The sequence below is a fragment of the Vicugna pacos genome, chromosome 7, assembly GCF_048564905.1.
Source record: "Vicugna pacos chromosome 7, VicPac4, whole genome shotgun sequence".
NCBI lineage: Eukaryota > Metazoa > Chordata > Mammalia > Artiodactyla > Camelidae > Vicugna > Vicugna pacos.
In genome coordinates this window covers 83,535,287-83,549,926 of record NC_132993.1, presented here as the reverse complement: position 1 = coordinate 83,549,926, position 14,640 = coordinate 83,535,287, and the positions used below count along the sequence as shown (strand labels likewise).

At 60.9% G+C, this 14,640-nt stretch overlaps 1 protein-coding gene across 3 annotated transcripts in view; it reads left to right on the top strand.

The window, feature by feature from the left end:
* The window catches only part of CAMK2B (calcium/calmodulin dependent protein kinase II beta), an 88,411-nt gene that overhangs the window by 47,223 nt on the left and 26,548 nt on the right, over positions 1-14,640 (top strand). For all 3 annotated transcript variants that reach the window (XM_072965273.1, XM_072965272.1, XM_072965274.1), the window contains exons 4-5: positions 5,190-5,244; positions 9,061-9,126. In XM_072965273.1, the coding sequence (XP_072821374.1) occupies positions 5,190-5,244; positions 9,061-9,126 (121 nt within the window). The remainder of the gene's footprint in view (positions 1-5,189; positions 5,245-9,060; positions 9,127-14,640) is intronic.

Sequence of the window (14,640 nt, the reverse complement as noted above, 5' to 3'; positions counted from 1 at the left end):
GCCCCAGGAGCCCAGGTCTTGGCCTCAGGGAGTGTGGCTCTCCTGCCCGCCGGGAGGTCCTTCCTTTCTGAAACCCCAGATGGAGTCTGAGTGAGTGCCGCTGGGACCCCCGACCCCGGAAGTTGGCGCAGATCCCTGGGGCCTCTCAGCCTCCACCTGCCCCCTCGGTTTGTGTGGCCCCTTGTCCACCTCTCGTCCCTTCAGGGACTTCTGAGGACCCCAGGACCCCAGCCTTGCCCACGCTGGGAAGCAGCCGGGAGGTGCAGAGGGGATGGTGGGCCCGCTGCCTCCAAGGCACCCAGGGAGCTTGTCAGGGCGGATTCCTGGGCCCCTCCCGCCAAAGTTCTGTTTCATTTGCACCAGGATGACACCTAGGCCTCTGTTTGAAGGAAACAGGCTTCTGAGCAGCCATGTCCACACCACCCCCAGCCCGGGGCCTCAGCCACGTGGGGGGCCCAGCGGGGCCATGGGGGCTGTGGGAGGGCTCGGGGGTCCTCGGAGCTGGTCGTGGGAGCTGTGGCTGTGGCCCCTCCTGGCTGCGGGGCCTTCTCCAGCTGTCCCAGCGCACATGGGAGGTGCAGGGGAAGGCAGATCTCCCGTTTCTGGGCAGGCTCTCTTTAAGTCAGAGATTGTCAAGGCTGAGTCTGATGGAATCATGGCAGACAAATTCCTCACCTGCCCCAGAAAGCCTGACTCGGAAGCCTGGAGCAGGATCAGGAATCTGAATCCTAGCCAGCACGCCAGGTGGTTCTGAGGTGCATGTCCAGGGAGACCCCAGCCCAGTCTTCACCAGGCCCATTCAGCAAAGGGCGGGCTCCAGTGTGGCCTCACCCCTGCGATGCCGCCCCTCTGCCCGTCCAGGCCCAGCCACCAGGCACCCGATGACCCTCTCTCCTGGTGATCCTGGCAGCCGCCACCTCACCGCCAGCTCTAACCACGCCCCTTCCCTTGCCGGCCCCCTGCCCTGTGCACCAGCAGGCAAGGGTCCCCCATTCTGAGCGCTGCTCAGGAATCCCCTACTTAGGGGAGAAGACTCCGGTGTACTTGGGTTGGTGTTTTTGGACAGTTGCCTGCACCATGTTCAGATGGATTGGGGCCGGGGCTCTGGAAGGCCCTCCCTTTCCTGGAACTCCCGGCTCACTCAGAAAGCAGCTATGCTCAGGGTGTGGGGAGGGGAGGAGCCTCAGTTTGCCCATCTGTAAAGTGGAGATGCTCCTGCCTCCCTCACAGGGACCCCATGGGAAGAACGGAGAGCGTTCCCCTGGGGAACAGGGTGTAAGCTGTGAAGGCCCCCCTTTCCCAGGTGGCTTGCTGAGGTTTGGAGCGCAGAGACCCGGATTCGGGCCCAGCCTTTCCCCTCACAAGCCGCAGCAGCCTCTGAACCGCTCCGAGGCACCGTCTCCTTGTTCGTGGAAGGGGCGTGTTTCACAAGCACGCTAGTCGTCTAGGCTTCGGAACAAATTACCCCGACACTCAACCAACAAGCACTGATTTTCTCTCTTTCTGTGGATTCAGAGCAGTTCAGCTGAGTGATTGGGCTGCGACATAACTTGCAGGACCGGGGCAAAATGAAAATGTGGGGCCTTTGTTCAAAAATTATTATGAATTTCAAGACAGCAACAACAGAGCAGGGCCCTCTGGAGCCTGGGACCTGAGGCCAGGAGCCGGCCCTGCTCAGGGCTCCCGTGCACTGTGGACACTGGCCAGGGCTGCATCTTCTGGAGGGTTGCCTGGAGCTGCAGGCTTTGCTTCCAAGGTGGCTCACTCACATGTCTGTTGGTGGGAGGCCTCAGTCCTTCTCTGCACGGGCATCTCCTTAAGGCCATTTGAGCATCTTCCCAGCAGGGCAGTGAACTCCCCAGAGTGAGTGATGACAGACAGAGAGACTGAGACTGAGGCAGACAGAGGCAGAAACACACACAGAAAGAAAGAGACACCCAGAGAGAGACAGAGAGGCTGCGACAGACAGACAGAAACAGAGAGACAGAGAGAGATGGAGAGGGAGGGAGAGGAAGAGTAGCAGTGCTTTTTTTTTTTTTACCCCAAATTGTGGTAAAATATATGTAATCATATTTATAATTTTAACCATTTTCAAGTGCATAGTTCAGTGGCATTAAGTACGTTCACAGTGTTATGTAACCATCACCATTATCTGTACCCAAAACTTTTTCATCACCCCCAGGGCAACCTCTGTACCCGCTGAACACCCCCCTACCCCCAGGCCCTGGCAACCACCATTCTGCTTTGTCTCGGTGGATTTGACACTTTAGGAACCTCATAGATGTGGGACCATATGCCACCAGGAACATGGGTGTACAAGTGTCTGTCCCATCCTGGCCTCCGGTCCTTTGGGTGTGCACCTTGCAGTGGAATGGCTGGACCACATGGTAATTCTGTGTTTACCTTTTGGAGGACACACCATGCCTTTTTATGATCCAGTCTGGGCGGGATCACGCTGTCACCCTGCCTTATTCTGTTTATTTGAAGGCACACACAGGAGTGAAGGAGCCAAGCTCCCCTCTTAAAGGAGGCGTGTCCATGGACGGCAATACTCACACCCAGCACGATGACATAGGGGGTCGCATTAGGAGCAGGTCCCCAGGGTCGGGCTGCTGGGCAGCCGCTCACAGGCAGAGCCCCCACCCTGCACGCTTTAGTTCCTGTTCAGAGATGAGGGGGCGCCTGGGCAGAGGAGACAAGTGTGGCCCGGCCTTGACTGAACGGGGATTGGCCAGCCCTGCTACACAGTGTGGGCCCCTCCTGGGAAGCAGGCCCGGGCATCCAGGAAGGGCCTGACCCTCAAGGGTCCCTCTGTGGCCTCCAGCTCCACACACACATCCTTGTTGTACCCAACCATCCTGAGATACCTCCAACCTCCCCTCAGCCTCCTTCCAGCCTCCCCTCTGCACACTGACCCTCTCTCTCCTGGGTCTGGCTCATTTCGAAATATATTTTATTTTATTTATTTTACTCTTTGTTTTTGTTTTGTTGGGGGGAGCTAATTAGGTTTATTTATCTGCTAGTTTATTTTAATGGCAGTACCGGGGATGGAACCCAGGACCTCTCGCATGCTAAGCATGTGCTTCCCCACTGAGCTACACCCTCCCGCCTTGGGCCTGACTCACTGATGGCAAATTCCCGCCTCCTGGTTTCCGGGGCTGGAACTGCCCTCCCTTGCAGGATGGTCCACCTGTGAGCTGCGCAGGTGGGCACCTCAGGGGACCATGGCCCTGGGAGGACTTCCAGCCGAGGTGGGGGGGGGCCGGTGCAGGAGGGGAGGGTGAAAGATTTCCAGTCTCCAGACGCCCAGGGGGCAGGGGTGGCCTCCCCCAGGAGGAAGGCCCGGTGGCACCCCAGATTCATGGATCCGTGGGGCTCCCCTGGGGAAGGGGGATTCCCCTGCATGGGATGAGAGAAAGGCCCCCGGGGAGTGTCCCTCTGTGTGTGCCGTCTGCAGGGCTGGCAGGGTGGTGGAGGGTGGACCCCGCCCCCCCATGCCCCACCTCCACCCTGGGCCTTCCTTCTCTTGGAGTTCCAGGAGAGGCAGCTGGGGCCTGGGGAGGCTGCTCAAACGGGGCGGACCTGCTGGGCCCCCAACAGAAAGGAGTCAGCAAAGGGAGAGCTTTTGTTCACTCCAGTGATTTCGCAGGAGGGTCCTCAAGGAGGTTGCAGTGAGCTAGGGGTCTGCTGAGTGTCAGGGAGATGCAGACCCCCGCGGGCATCCAGGCGGGAGTGAGAGGGGGCCAGGCGTTGGCCCCAGGCCTGGGTGGGATGAAGGCAGAAGGCTGGACACCGTGCCCTTGAGCAGAGAAACAGAGCAAGGAATGGTGAGAGGAGCAGGGGTGTGAGACGAGGCACCCCGGGAACCAGCACATGCGCCTTCTCCTCAGTGACCAGGTGCCCTGGCCGCTCGGGACAGGGGTCTGCCCCCGGGTGCCAGGCTTTGGCCCAAGGTCAGGGGCCACCCACTGCAGCCAGATTGGGGTTCCTGGTGTGAGGACACTGCGGGCCAGACTCTTGGGAAGACCAGAGCTGGAGGCTGGAGGACACTGGGGCAGCCTTGAGGGCGTGGGGAAGGGACCTGGAGGCCTGGGAGAAGCCCTGCTCTTCTCCCTTTCTGCACTGCGGCCCCATCCCTCGGAGTTAGGGAGAGGCCTAAGGAGCAGAGGGGCCGAGCGGGCCAGGTGATGCAGCAGCTCCGTGGGGGTCCTGAGCCCCAGTTCACACTGCTCCTTGGCCATGTGTGAGCTGTGTGACCCTCAGCTGGTCACTTACCCTCTCTGTGCACCAGCTTCCACATCTATAACTTCTTGGGATGGTTGGGACGGTTACTGATGAGCACACTGTGGGCCTCAGTCACAGAAGGCAGGATCTACCAAGTGGGGGGCAGTGTCCAAAACGAGCCATTCCTAGAAATACTTGCTGTTTGTGCCGGGCGCATCTCCAGCTCAAGGAAAAGGAGGCTTGTGTTCTTTGTGCTGCAATCCACTTTGCTGTTCACTCATTCATTCCCTCATTCATTCACACATCAAATCCTAGCCAGCGCGACTCTGGCGGGGCCTTGTCCCAGGCTCAGGGACATGAGGAAACAGACTAAGGCCGAGAGGGCGTGCATGGCCGTGGCGCCATCCTGCTGACCCTGTGGGTTCTGGAATGGGAACTCAGGGTCCGAACCTTCAGCAGCGATGCCTCTGCGCACTGGGCGGGTGGCCCTCCGCCCGGGAGGTCCCTGTCCCCTCAGCCTGTCCTGAGAGGTTAGCGATGGAGCCCTCGGCCCTCCTCTCCCGTGAAGGCCCTCAGCGGCTCCTTTCCAGCCCGTGGTCCCCTTTCTGTTGCTGTCCGCCACGTTTGGGAGCAGGGGACATACGTGGCCGGGGCCTGGGAAGGGTCTGGGTCTCCCTCTGGCAGAGGGAAGGAGAGGAGAGACCAGACCCCCGAGGCCCTGAGGATGCTCGCCTGGGCCCATCGGCCTGCAGGGCGCACAGCCCTCCCCTCGGGCTCTGCCTGCATCCATGGCCTGGGCGCTCCAGCCCTCCTGCGGGACGCCCCAGGCCCTTGGCGGGGTGGGCGGGCTCCCTCCCTGGAGGGCCCGAGCTGCGGGCCGCTGGCCGGGCCGGGCGCAGGGTCGGGCTGGGCGGCGGGGGCGCCCCGGCTGCTGCCCACGCTCACGGCGCCTCCTGTCCCCGCAGTGCGCCTCCACGACAGCATCTCCGAGGAGGGCTTCCACTACCTGGTCTTCGATCTGTGAGTGCCCTGTCTGCTCCCCGCCTCGGCCTGGGGTGGGACCCTCAGCCTCCCAGTCCCAGGGGATGGAGTCTCGCGGGGTCCAGGCTGGGCCCCCTCCCCTAAGTGGGCAGGACCTGCTGGAGGCCCCGGGGTGGAGGGGAGGGGACGAGGGGAGGACCCCAGAGGAACGGACCCTCCGTCTTCCTTCACCTTCCTTCCGTTGGTCTTCTCATCACAGCTGCCCTGGGGCCCACTGGCTGGCACGCGCATGCGTGTGTTAGAGTGCACGAGTGTTGATGATTGTGTGCATTTGTGTACGTTGATGAGTGAGCATGTGTGAGCCAGTGAGGGTGTGAGTGTGAATGGGGTTGCATAAAACTGTGTGGGTATGATTTCTGTGGGCGTGTATGTGTGCACACCTGTGCAGGTGATTTGTGGGCTGTGTGTGCACAACAGTGCGTGTCTTATGAGGGCATGTGTGTGAGTGTGATTGCGTGAACACATGGCCATGTGTGATTTGTGGTGCATGCATGTGTGTACATGTGTGTGTGAACGTGTGTGAGCTGGGGGTGCGGCCATGTATGTGTGTGCATGCGTGTCTGTGGGCTCAGCACGTGTGTGTGCGATTGCCTGAAGTGTAGGGGAGATTGTGCAAGTGTAATTTGTGGGGGTAGGTACCTGTGTGGGTGCATGTGGGCACACATACATGGTTTGTGGGTGTGCCCATGTGTATGGTTTGTGGTTGTGTGTGTGTGTGTGTACATGTGTGACTTGTGGGAGTATGCCGTGTGTGATTTGCTTGGTGTGTGCACACGTGTACGTGTGAGCGTGTGTGTACACGTGCGTGTGCGGCGGCTGAGAGAGCGTCTGGGGCCTCTGCCGCCTCTCGCTCCCTGCTGGATTTAGAAGCAGTGATGTCACCCCCTCCCTGGCAGCTCCAGCTTGGCACTGCTATTTTTAGCTTCCCATGAGTCAGTGCAGCTCCGGACCCCGGGGTGGGCAGGGGCGGTAGGTTTGGGCCTTTGGGAAGCCCAGCCCAGGGGCGTGGCCGTGGTGACAGGATGTGCTGGCGTCAGGGAGCTCCTCCCTCAAATGACAGACGCCTTGGCCTTGGGGTTTGGAGGCCTGGGAAGTCCCCGGCTCCCTTGGTGGCCCTCTGGTCAGGAGAGGCCGGGACTCTGGGCCCCTGGAAGGCTTGATTACCTTTTGGTACCCTTGTGTCCCACAGGACACCACTCAGGTGGCCAGGACTGACCTGTGACACCACTGCCACTGCCTGGCAGAGGCTGTGCCTGAAAATGCCTGTCCCACGGCCCCCTGTGGAGGTGGCAGCCTTGTTGTCACTCAGCTCCACCAGCCTCTTTTCCAGGAAACATAGAGGCCACTGGGCTGGAGGGTGGTCATGTCCAGGGGCACTGGTGGCCAATGGGTGGGTGTGTGTGATTCAGGAGCAGCCAGTGGGGGAGAAAATGGTGTGTGCATGTGCGCACGTGTGTACACACTTGTACATGTTAAGTGCATGAACACATGTGCACGTGTGTGTGCACACGTGTGAGAGGTTCTTGGTTCTCCTGGCCCACACAGTAGGCAGGTGTGGGGAGAGGTTCTGAGAGGGGCTGGTGGGAGGAAATTGACTGGTGTTTTTGGAGAGGCTGGGGAGGGAGGGTCCTGGGTCTTGCACATCATACCCCCCAAAACCTCCCCCTAAGCCTTTTGAAGCTCGCATTCTAGGACATCCAGGACACCCCTAGGCTTCAGGCTGCTGTTTTGGGGGGCAGGGAGGGCCTGCGCAGGGGGAGGGGAGCAGTGGAGACATAGGGATGCTGGCAGGCCCTGCCACACTTCCCCCTCCCCGCCCAGCCCCCCTGTGCCACGCTGCAGACCCTCTGCCACAAGGACAACCCAAGCCTCACCTTCGAGAACCAAAATGCGTATGGACAGACCATATGGCCCCAGGACTGGGGAACCGTCTCAGGCCTGGGGTGACATCACTTCAGGAGGCCCCAGGCCCTTTGGCAGTTTGGGGACTCTATGAATTCGGGGATTGATAGGTTTCCCCCGTTCCCACGCCTCAGAATGTCACGGGGCCTTGGGCATCAGGCCTGGGAACAGGTGAAGGGGCTCCCCCGTGGCCATGGCTGCAGGCCAGAATTGGCCACGCTGTCTGTCTAGGGCCTGAGGAAAGGGAGAACCAGGCCCTTCCCAGCCAGCTCGAGTCGCCAGCGCCAGCATCCAATTCCCTGCCCTGCAGCTCTGGACCACAAGGTCCCAGATGCCGGCAGCACAGGTTGGAGCCTCCTATGGATGTAAGGACCCAGAGGTCCGGTGGAGGGGTGGCTCCATGTACCCCTGCTGCAGCCCTGGCCAATACCTGTGGCCTTTTCCCCCTCTGCCCTGTGCTTGGACTCGGGCTCTGCAGAGCCTGAGCTGTGAGCTGTGTGTGCAGAGAGATAAACATTGAACTCTCCTCTCCTGGGCTGGACCTAGGACCCTGTTCTGCACCCACGTGTGCGCAAAGGCACATGAGACTCTGCTCCCTTGAGCAGTCACCTGCTCTGAGCCTGAGCCTCCTCCAGTGGCGAAGCGGGACCCTAAAAGCTCCTCACTCCCAAGGGTTTGTAGGCGGTGTCCCCAGGATCTGAGGACATGCATCCAGCCTCAAGCTGGGGCGTGTCAACACCCAAGGCATCCTTCTTTTTGTGCTTCTCTACCACTAAGGGAGAGCCTGCCCACGCCAGGGCCACTTTCAGCAGTGCCCATGGTCTCCATGGACCAGCCCAGCCCTGAGTGCTGGTCAAAAATGAGGCCAACTCAAGCCTCACCTATGAGAACCGAAATGCATATAGTAGACCATAGCGCATGGGGCCAGCGCAGCTTCAGACGGGGCGCTGGAAGGAAGATGCTGCAGGGGGAGTGCCCCTCGGTGTCCCCACGGGATGCAGGAGGGAGACGCTGGACCACGCGGGGATAGAAGAGCTCTTGGTGGAGGCTGTGAGGACTCAGAGCTGGCAGAGTTGGGCGAGGGGCTCGGGCAGATCCAGGGATAGCTCCTCCCTGCTCCCCTGTGCACCCACTCCTCTCCGTCCACGCCCACATTTCCCAGCCCAGGGGACTCTGGGCAGCCCTTTGTGGGTTCCTAGAGGCCCTCCAGGTGGTGGTTCCTACCTGGGGGGAGGGTCCATCCCGACCGTAGGGCCCAAAGGCTACTCATTGGGCAAGGGGCGCCTGGCCAGAGGGTATGCGGACAGAGCTCCCACTGTCCTTCCGGAGCTGGGACTTGGGACATCTCGCAAGCTCCCTGACCAGGGAGGCCAGATCCAGGCACCGTCTCTTCTGGCCCCTCTGCTCTGTGCCGGGGCCGCGTCTCTGGCCCTTGGTGGGGGTTTGAGGAGGGAAGACCCGATTTTCTCAGGCCTAGAATTAGTCACAAGGCCCGGGTGACACTGCAGAGGCTTGGATCCAACTCCTAGGCTGCCCACCCTGGGAATGTCACTGAGATCACTGAGACTCAGTTTTCTGAACTTAATAAGAGCAGCAGTGTCATGGAGGGGGTGTGAAGACTGAAATGCTAAATGCCGCCCTGTGTGAGCGAGCGCTTGGTGAGCTGTCAGTCCCAGGTGACAGTGGGGATGATAAGGAGGAGGTGGTGTCGGTGGCGGAGAAGGAGGTGGCGGTGGAGATGGTGATGATGATGGTGTTGGTGCTTATGGAGGCGAAGATGGCCGGAGCTGGTGGTGACAGTGGTGACGTGCAGGAGGTGGAGATGATGGTGGTGGTGACAGGGTTGGGGAGGGGGTCTCCAGAATCTGTGACCTCTGTGTGCTTTCCCCACAGGGTCACCGGTGGGGAGCTCTTTGAGGACATTGTGGCAAGAGAATATTACAGTGAAGCAGACGCCAGGTGGGTGTAGAGCCCGTGCCGGCCTGCCCTGTCGTCCCCTCGCTGAGCCCCGCTCCTGCCCCTCCGGCCCACACTTACCCTTGTGCACGTTGTCCCTAACGTGGCCGCGGGGCTGAAGTGTCAGGCTGCCTGCCAGGCTGATGCCCCGCCTAGCCCTGCTGGGGGCTCTTTGGGCCCGTCCAAGGGGCAGGGGACAGCTCGTGTGTCCTTGACCACAGAGCTGTGGCCTGAGTCCGGGAGGGCCCAGGCCTGCCGTCTGCCCTGGGGTGGGAGCTGGCTCACAGAGGGGCTCTCCTTGGGGGTGCTGGTGGGGACAGAGCAGTGGTGGGCATCCTCCCGCCCTTAGACGTCTGTCCATGGCCCGCAGTGGGCACCCTGGCCTTCCTCACGGACATTCAGTTTCCAAAAGCTTTTCCCAAAGACGGGCCAGGAATCCCTTTCTGTAACATCCTCCCTGGGCCATCTTGGAAGCAGAGCAGAGAGCAGCGGGGCCTGTGCTGGTGGGAAGGGTGCCCGCTGACCCTCCTTCCTAGGGTCCCTGCCACAGGCTCCCTGGGGGGCGGTGGGCAGGAAGCCAGGGCCCGTGGTGCAGGAGGAAGGAGGGACTTCGCCAGCCCTCACCAGGGGCTGAAGGGGACCGACGTTCTCAGAGATGCCAGTAGTGCGGCTGCTGGGAGATGGCGGGGTCCCTCTCCCTGGAAGGGTAGGCCCCCTGGGTCCTGCTGTGGCCCCTGCTGTTGGCCAGATGCTACCCTGACCCGTGACAGGAATGACTTCCACTGGAGACGGCTGAGGGCCACCACTCCCTGCCCGCCTGGCATGAAGGGTACACTCATTTTAAAAAGCAGAAAGGCCGACAGTGACCCTCTCTAGGCAGTGGAGTAACAGACGGTTTTTAACTTTTTAATCTTCTTTGTCTATTTGTAAGATTTTCTTGAATGAACATGCATTACTTTTCTAATCAGGAAAATGAGCGTTATTTGCAAAAGTAGCCTTTGTGACTGGCTTCTGCACCCACAGGCAGCCTTGCTCGTTGGGCAAGTGGAGTCCCTGTGAGAAGGCGTGAGCGGGGTCCTGGTGCCACCCGGGCCCCCACGGAGCTGGGCGGCAGGCGGCGCGGGCCTGGCGGGCTTTGGGGCGGGAGGTTGGGCCCGGGTGAGGTGGGGTGTCGGGCCAGGTCTTCAGCTCCCTCTCCGGCCAGTCGCCTGAGGGCTCACGGGCACTGGCCGCTTTTCTGATACGCCTTGAGGGAGGGCATTCATTCAACACAACAGCCTGGCAGCGGCCTGTTCCCTTTCAGAGCAGGAAGACTTCAAATTTCTTTCCTACTTGCAAGAAAAGTAGAAAGTAGAACAGAGCCACCTCCTCCTGCTCTGAGATGCTCAGGGGGGAATGTACCAAGTGCGGGTGTCTGCCTGCTGGGTGGGGACAGATCCCAGGACTGGTACGGTCCTGACACCTGCCAGGGCAGGGCAGGTGCCCGGCCAGGCCAGGAAGGAAGGGGCCTGGCTGGCTGCCCCCAGGACAGACCCCACGGCCCACAGCCAGGGCAGCGCCGGGACGGGGAGGGCTGCCCTCTCTGCCGTCCTGCCTGGAGCATCCTGCCAGGGCTCCTTGGTCGTCAGCGGCCCTTCCTCCGCTCTGCAGTGAGTGGTCTTGCCTGAGGGGGGACATGGCCCACAGCGAAGCCCTGTTCTTGGCCGGGAGCCCCTGGAGCCCTCTGGCGCCTTCCTCCTATGCTGTGTGCCTGCCCCCACCCCCAGCCCACCCGCGTCCCCCACCCATGCCTCCCATCCCCCCAACACCTGTGGCCCCAGAGCTCCCCCTTGCCCACTGTCACCTCGTACCTGCCTCTGACCTCATCTTCGCCCCTGCCCCCTTCCGCCTCCACCCCACACCTTCAATTCTGTGGCTCCCTCCTGCCCACCTGGATGGCAGGCATCCTGACCTCCCTCCCTGGGACTCCGTGGTGGGGGCTCCCTTGGTATTTGGGGCCCCACCCACAAACACCCAGTTCCCTCTCACAGACTCTGCCTTGCTCATAGCCAGACTCTGAGGAGGGGGCGAGAGGGAACGAGGGACATTCTTGGGGATCCCTTCCAGCTGGAAATTCACGCCTCAGGCTGCCCTCTTTCCCAGGCGTCCGGAACCCTGGCACTGTGCGTTTGACAGCTGTGTCAGTGCTCAGCTTCTGGGTCGCCCATGGGCATCGGCAGGAACTGTGGCAGATGGGCTGAAGGCTTTCCCCGTCCCTGGGAGGGTGGTGGTGCCAACTGGGTTTCCCCTGGGTTGTGCTGAGGCTGGAGTCTGAGACTCCTGGCTGAGATGGGGAGCGCCTCCCTGGCCAGCGTGCAGGTCTGGCCTGGCCACGTTTATCAGCCACCCTTCTGGGGGGCCTGCCCAGGGCCACGCTGCTCAAAGCTGAGCATCTGATGAGTCTGTGACGTGTCACACCTCTAGAAGGAGAGGGAGCAAGGCGGGAGTTGCTCTTCTGAACCCTTTTCTAGCCAAGAAGGCTGGAGCTTCCTCTTAGGAAGAAATGGGATCTTTATTTTGGAGTCTGTGGAGAAATGAGGGGTCTTTTTTCAACCTAGGAAAGCAAAGTTCAAAATCTTTAGAATCTGTTAAAAAAAAAAAAAGCCTGAAAAATTGAGGGAGAGGATATAGCTCAGTGGTAGAGCACGTGCTTAACATGCACAGGGCCCTTGGTTTTGTCCCCAGTACCTCCATTAAAAATAAATAAGTGAATAAACCTAATTTTCTCCCTCCCAAAATAAAATAAAATAAAAAATGCTCAATTAATTTTTTAAAAAACCCTGAAAAGCAATATGGCTCATGAGAGGTGGTTAAAGGGGACCCTGTGTGGATGGACGCTGGCTGTCCCAGGAGGGAGCACCGCTGAGGTGACAGCAGAGCCCAGAACCTGAGAATGACGTCCAGGACCCGGCCAGCGTCTAGAATGCAGCTTGGGAACAACTTGGACCATGAAAGTGACTTTCTAAATTGTTTAGAATATGCAAAAGGGCCCCACAAGGAAGCTGATATGATGTAAATGGAAGGCAGAAGGGAGGCAGGACCTTGTGACTGGTGGCCTCCTGTCCTCCAAGGCCGTGGTCTCAGATGGGAGCGCAGGGCGAGAGCTGGGTGAGGAGGCCCTGGGAGCGGTCCCCAGAGGTCCCTGGAGGGAGGGCTGCCCAGAACGGGCTGCTCTCCAGGTAGGTGGGTGTCCCGTTCCCTGCAGGCTGCAGACGCCACTCCCATGTCGGTCCCAGAGATGCTGTGAAGAGTAGACTGGGGAGACAGGCCAGCACTGCCCAGTTGGCGGGGGGCAAGGGCCGAGCCCAGCCCAGTTTTCTCTCGGGAGCCCAGTTTGCTTGGCCAGTTCATTTGTGAGCACGGGGAAGCGGGCGTTGGGCCAAGCCAGCACAAGCCTCTCCGTGAAGTGGTGGCTGTGAAGTGCCCTGAGCAGGGCCTGTGGGATGGGGGGGACGCGGGCTGCAGCAGAGCTGTGTGGCTTGATTTCAGCAGCATGGGCTGTCCCGTGATGCTTGAGGTGGGATGCAGACCGGGTGCTGGCTCAGCAGGTGCAGTGGCCCCGTCTCTGGCGCTGGTTTGGGGCCCTGCGTCCCCAGGATGGTATTCAGAGGAGGGAAGAGGGTGCAGCCCACCCTCATCTCAGTGGATGCATCAATCAGTGCTGTGGCAGGAGGATCCATGGGTCCAAGAAACGTTTGGGGAACACCTTCCTGTGTCCAGGGCTGAGGACACAATGGAGAGAAAAGAACCAACCCGTCTCTGTGGGTCTCGGAAGCCACAATCCAATGCAGAGACAGACGCTGCCCAGATGCCCACACAGAGCACAGGGCCACCGTGTCACTGCAGTGGGGACCGCGTGGGCTCACGGAGAGTCCAGAGGGCGTGCTTGGGGTGAGAGCCGAGGCAAGGTTGCCAGGGTGAATACAGAAGATGCGCTTGACCCAAAGCTAAAGTCAAGACTCACAGGGGTCTCAGCGGGCCTGAGGTTGGAGCCATGTCCCTCCAGGGCTTTCAAGGAGTGGCCAGGGCACAGGAGATGCCAACCTGCGGGCTGTGAAGGTGTGCTGCAGGAAGGGGATGATAGGGCACATGGCTGGGCACAAGGACCGGTGTCCCTGAGGGCAGAAGCAGGGTCTGGCCGCAGCAGTGCAGGCAGGAGCTGGTCTGCCGGAGGGTCACCGAGCCCCAGCGTGATGTGCTGCAGGGTGCAGTGGTCTGGGGACTCACGGCTGAGCTCCATGGGGGAGCGGTGATGGCGCCAGCACGCCTCTCCAGGCTCTGGGTCTGCCAGTGAGCTGCAGGTTCCTGGGGCTGGGAAAGCCAGCCTCCCCTGCCCTGCGCCCTGGCTCAGTGGCTCTGAGCAGCAAGTGCTGGGGGCTTCATGTGGCCTCTGCCTCCACCCAGCAGCCCGTCCTGACTTCAGAAGAGCTTCCCAGACCTCACAGCTGAGCTCTGCCTGCGAGGAGGGGGGCCCCTAGGTGAGCCAGCTGTGGTGGGTCAGCCTGTGGGGGCGGCGCCCACGTCAGCAGTAACGGGAGGGCTGGTAATGGCTGGATGGGGAGTTGGGGATGCAAGGAGACAGGACCACAAAGCATTGTTCCTGGCAGATGAGGGCGTTGTGGGAGGGGCAGGAGCAGGGAGGGAGGCACTGGGGGCAGGTCGGCACTTGGGGGGAAGAGCTCAGGGCGTGGGGTGGGGGAGGGGGGTTTCCAGCCTTTAGTGGCATCCTTAGATGGGGTGGGGCTGCTGGGGGACTGTCTCCCACAGGTTTGGGCCTGGCTCCTTCTGAGCCCCCAAACCTGAGGAATCCATCACCATTCGGAATCTGAGGTCTAGGTTTCTGTAGAGGGAGATGGGGGTTTTCTCTGCAGTGAGTGGTCTCCAGATGTAGACAGGGCTGTTTGAGGAGAAGGAGAGGTCCCCTGTCCCCTCTCCAAGACTGCTGTTAGGGAAACACAGCCCACACCTGCAGTCGGCCTTCAGTCACCCCTCTGGGTCCAGTCCCTGGTGGAGGGGTCCTGTGCCTCCCTCGCCCCCACTCACAGGGGCTGTGACCAGGACCCCGGAGGGTCGGCTCCAGGCAGCCTGGCCCTCTTGTCTCTCGTGGCTGGCAATGCTGCAGGGGTGGGGTGGGACCCCCAAGGGGTCTGGGCCCGGCTCTGGGGGCAGGTGGAAACTTTGCAGATGCCCGGGGCCACTGGGGGAGGCAGGCTCAGGCTACGGGGTCTCGTGTGTGCAGGGGCTGGGGGCATCTGGTCTGATGTTCAGGAGGTGTTGCTGAAGCGCGGATGTTCGAGGTGCCTGCGGAGAGCCTGGACCTCTCCCTCCAGCCTGGGGGGCTCAGGACTTCTCCCCAGTCTGGAAGGAAGCCCTTGGCTCTGGGCCCTGGGCAGTGCCAGGCTGCCCCCTTGCCAGGGGAGCTTCCAGGACCCCAGGGCTGCCACAGAGCGAGCTGCCTAGCACAGCAGCCAGCAGCCT